The 4,762-nt window shown below is 33.7% G+C and overlaps 1 protein-coding gene across 1 annotated transcript; it reads right to left on the bottom strand.

The window, feature by feature from the left end:
* Positions 1-2,388: 2,388 nt before the first annotated feature.
* On the bottom strand, positions 2,389-3,606 carry LOC125680010 (leucine-rich repeat-containing protein 4C-like). The gene has a single exon (XM_048919457.2). It carries the CDS (start codon positions 3,604-3,606, stop codon positions 2,389-2,391), a length of 1,218 nt encoding a protein of 405 aa, XP_048775414.2.
* Between the last annotated feature and the right edge of the window lie 1,156 nt (positions 3,607-4,762).

Raw genomic sequence — 4,762 nt, 5'->3', positions numbered from 1 at the left:
CGCCTAATGATGTTTAATAAAACTTCTAGATATGAAGTACATGTGGAAGACTTTGTAGTGTCTTTTATTTCGAGTTCACTGGGATAAATCGAATGCATATACAAATGAAATTGAATATTGTTCATAGATAACACGTCATCTATGTATCTAAATGTTGTGCGGAAGGGGACGGTAAAAGATATCGGGGTTTTTTGTGTGTTTTTTTTAAATAAACGCTTTGAATAAATTATGCCTCATAAGAATACAAAACAGGTTAGCTGATAAAGTTGTGCCCATTGGAATCCCAACATACTATTGGAAAACCAGAACTGATCTCCATAGAATATATAGATATTGTCAATCAGAAACACCAGCATATTTTTTATATAATCTGCGGAGTATTGGTAATTGTGTGCAGGATCATAATGGTGTTTTTCAAAGTGCTTTTTTAATGATTGATAACAAGACATGATTCTAGGTCCCATTCTTAAAAAAGCAGCTGTCAAAAATGTGATAAAGTCTGGTCTTTAATTCATCGTGAGGAATGGTGGTGTAAGGTGCTGAAAAATCATTCGTTTGGATACTGTTGATTTTGAAAAAGTATTCTGATTTCAAATTTACTAAATCTTCTTTGGAACTTTTTCAAAATCCACATCTGATCTTTACCACTTCTCGCATGCACAATACACAAGGATTCCATGGCTGTTACTCGCTTTGTTTAATTTCAAACAATGTCTTTGCGAATTAGCTCGAAGTTATCAATGTTGAAAGTAAGTGTTGATAGGACATCTCTTTATCCAAAACGTACATCAGTTGTGTCAAGACTTGGTTAAAGTTATTTGCCCATTAACAACAAGTGCATTTACGTGTTTGTTGGCTATGTAAACTTTTTCATTCCCATAGGTCAGGGAAAGCGCACACTAATTTAACTTTGACTTATATATTCCCTTTACTATCACCTTATCAAAATAAAAAAGTAAAATGGAAAAGATGCGTACATGCACGTAAACGGACAGAAGTTGAAAATGACATTTTATGAATTTCACAGAAAAAAATTCACTTTTAACGTTTTATTTCATGATGGCAGAATTTTCAATGATTTAATGAGACTACCTGAGCTACAGTTTAAAAGAAGTACACTGTGCACAAAGGATTAAAACAAAAAACAGCAAGTATTCAGGGTGTCTACCTGAGGTGACACTGATACACCAAATTACTTGTATCTTGTTGAATTTAAATCATTTAATGATTTGATGATGTGGTTTTTTTTTTATCGAAGTTGAATTAAAATGATCAATTTAAAATGCAAACAGATATGAATGGTCAATGAGAAATATTAAAGACACAAGTAAAATTTAGTGAATAAAACGACATGCAGGAATGTTTGATTGTTTTGGAAAATGTTTATTTCATTTTGTCTAAAATACATTTTACATAATTGTGAACTTTTTCTTGTATAATTTAATTTTCATTTCTATTTAATACATTATTTCTTACGCTTTTAGGATACGAGAAAATGTGGGAAATTCCCCAAAATTTTACCATGTTAAACTGAGACCTGAATTAATATTAACCCTATTCAAACGCCACCACAATGTGACATTTTCGTTTGGCAATCATTGCCTTTAATAAATACATTCTAATGAATACTTCATTCTCTTAATTAACCTGTTAAACTTTATTAATTGTTTACTATATTTAGTTTGGACCAATACAATATCACGCATTCCATTTGAAGATTGTGATAAACGAGAGAGAGAGAGAGAGAGAGAGAGAGAGAGAGAGAGAGAGAGAGAGAGAGAGTTGATTGCATAGCTCAATTGTAAGGGTAAATAAAAACAACGTTCAGTTATTTAAATCTGTTAGTGTGTTTATTTTACGTCCCTTCGTGAATATTTCACTCGCATTGAGACTTCACCAGCTGTAGGTGAAATGCCACAAATTTGGAACGGTTGCTTAGAAACTACACAAAGAATATTTTAATGACAAATCATTTTGACATATTTAATTACATCATATTTTTAAAAAAAAACATTAAAAATCTATCACAGCAAACAGGTTGGTGTTTAATACATATGCAAAATCAACACGTAATATCACTGTTTGGTAAAATGAAAGTCTTTGCACTATATGGATTTCATGATCTGAATAAATAACAAAAATATATAAGACGCCAACTCTGTATCAAATTTAACTGTATTTACACGAACTATAACCGCTGATTATATCATAATATAATTGTCAAAATTCTTCTACAATGTTAACGAAAGAAAAATGATTTAAAAGAACTTAGAGGCAAGAGTTTTTTGTCGGTATAAAATCACTGTTTCGTATTCAATGTCCACTATTTAACAGCCCCAGGATTTTATATGATTTTAATTGTCTAATGATAGAAAAGGCGCCTCTGCTTCAAAAAATAGGTGGAAGTTTAATGTTTGCTTGTTTGTCTTCGGGAATAACTATGGTGTAAATATCTGCACGATCGGCCAAATTCGCCAGACCTTTCTTTCCTGAGTTTACGTCCCAAACGAATCTATGACGCGACCTTCTGCAGCAAACCAAGACGACGATTAGTAATAAAACGGATGTCAGAATCAGGACCACAGTTCCCAGACAAGCTATGCCTTCCACCATCATTTTCTCCACGATTATGTATTTACAGTTGAGGTCTTTGTTATCGATCTCTACCAATCGTTTTCCACGTAGATTTTCCGGATAATAGCACTGCATGTCTCTGACATATTTATATCTCTGGTATGTTGACTGCTTCCATTTGTTTTCATCTTTGACTAAAGTGATCAACTGCTTTGTAATGTCCGAACACGAGCAGTTGATAGGATTGTGACGGAGGTCCACGTATAGCTTTTTGATTTGTACCAGCTCCTCTATTTGTTTAGCTTTGATTTCAGTAATGTTATTGTAGGATAAATTGACTTTTAGAACGGGGATATCCCATACATCGGGGAGGGCGTCAAATTTGAATTTCTTGATACCATTGTAAGACACATCTAATATCTGGAGATGCTGGAAGTGATAATACCATTTTGTAAAGGAATCAGGTATTGATAGTAAATTCAAATGAGATATGTTGTAAATAGAAAGCGCTGGAAAATGCGAGTTTTTGACTGATGGCGTTAACATGCTGTCCGTGGGTCTATCTTCTTTATATTTCAGGCTTCTAAATATACATTTGTATTCGACAGATGAGATTTTCGTGTGAAAGTCTTTTGAAACCTCCGCTATTTGGGTTCTTTCTACATTATTCGATTTCAGTGCAAAGAAATTTAATTTGACGTCTTTCGCTGTAGCAGCTATTTCATATGCAGAATTCTGAATGGCTTCATGCGGTTTGGCAAACTTCTTTATACCTCCATTATCCAAGAAATCATATGTGGTGTTTCTGTTAATATAGTACTGTATCGTATCCTCATTGCCACAATCGTAATCCTGATCGATAGGATTTTTCACTAACGACATAAATTTTTTAACATCAATCACTAAAATGTTATTTCGAAAGACATAATATTCCAACTCATCAGGCAGATTATTTTCTTTGCCATATCCAGAGAAATAATCATCCAGTCTGCAATTTTCCACGCTTATCCCTCGGAGGTTTAAGGCTTTCATTGGCCAGTACAATGATATTGCAGCCCCATCCTCACATTTGATGTTAAAAGTGTATTTAGCACTCTGTTTAGCAAGATGATTTTTTATCAAATCAAATTTCCAAAGTCCAGAATATTGCCTATTCATGAAACAGTCAACGTGGAGATGAGAATGGCGCATTCGTCTGTATGTGCAAAACTTTTCCCATCCTACCGGTAGAATATGTTGCACCTCGGCTACCTGAGCAGGTCTGGAAATGTGCAGTCTTTTATCCGAGGACGATAAAGCTGACTGCACAGTAAAGCACAAAGCAAAGAAGACGATAATCCTGTATGAGTCGATTCTCACTAGTTTTTCGATCTGGAATATGGTATCTGACCTCATACTGTCGAGTAAATACTAAGAGGCGAACAGTAGTGGAATCAAATTGTGTAAATCAGATAGTTAATTCTATATATTGGTATAAACACCACTTTAACTACCGAGAAATTCGGGAATGTCCCTTATGCATACAGTAAATCCTGTTTCTGTTCTTAATTAGTCATCGTGGGTTTTCTCTCTCTCGAACAAAAGTCATAATCATCAATCAAGTCTTATATTCGTCACGATATTACACAAAATTTGTGTTATTGTGTAGAAAATTCTGTAGAATTCATTCATCAAGAACCGGATACACAATAAAGACTTTTGTAGAATGACAAATTATGAAACAAGGTGAGAGCTTGTACGTAAATTGACAGTTATAAGGACTTCGTCGTCACACTTCACTGGCGATGTGGTTTATTAACTGGAATGTCAAATGTTTGACAGGTTACAGGGCCAAGATAAAAAAAATAATTAACAAATATGAAAATAGATGAAGTTTTGTTGTCTCCTTTATCAATTTCATCCAAACTTATTTATACTATATTTATAGACAGCCTGCATTATACAAGGTGGACCGCATAGCTATAAAGTACATATTTTAAAAAGAATTGTATTGAACCATCTTTATTCATAACTAATGTTCTTGGAAACCCATAACGTTTACTCTTCATGGAAGGCAGCAATTTCCGATTTCACAAGACTGTAACGTTCAACTCCATTCTTAATGGAGGACATTTCTTCTTGTAAATAAGAACAATTCCCGATATCACTAAACTCTATCATTCAATTTCTAACAATAAAGTAAGCATAG

Source organism: Ostrea edulis, chromosome 2, assembly GCF_947568905.1.
Source record: "Ostrea edulis chromosome 2, xbOstEdul1.1, whole genome shotgun sequence".
Taxonomy (NCBI): Eukaryota; Metazoa; Mollusca; class Bivalvia; order Ostreida; family Ostreidae; genus Ostrea; species Ostrea edulis.
The sequence above is the reverse complement of the archived record's forward strand: the minus strand, read 5'-3'. Positions and strand labels throughout refer to the sequence as shown.

Coding starts and splice junctions, on each gene's coding strand:
- LOC125680010 (XM_048919457.2), bottom strand. CDS start 3,606: ATGAAAGCCTTAAACCTCCGAGGGATAAGCGTGGAAAATTGCAGACTG.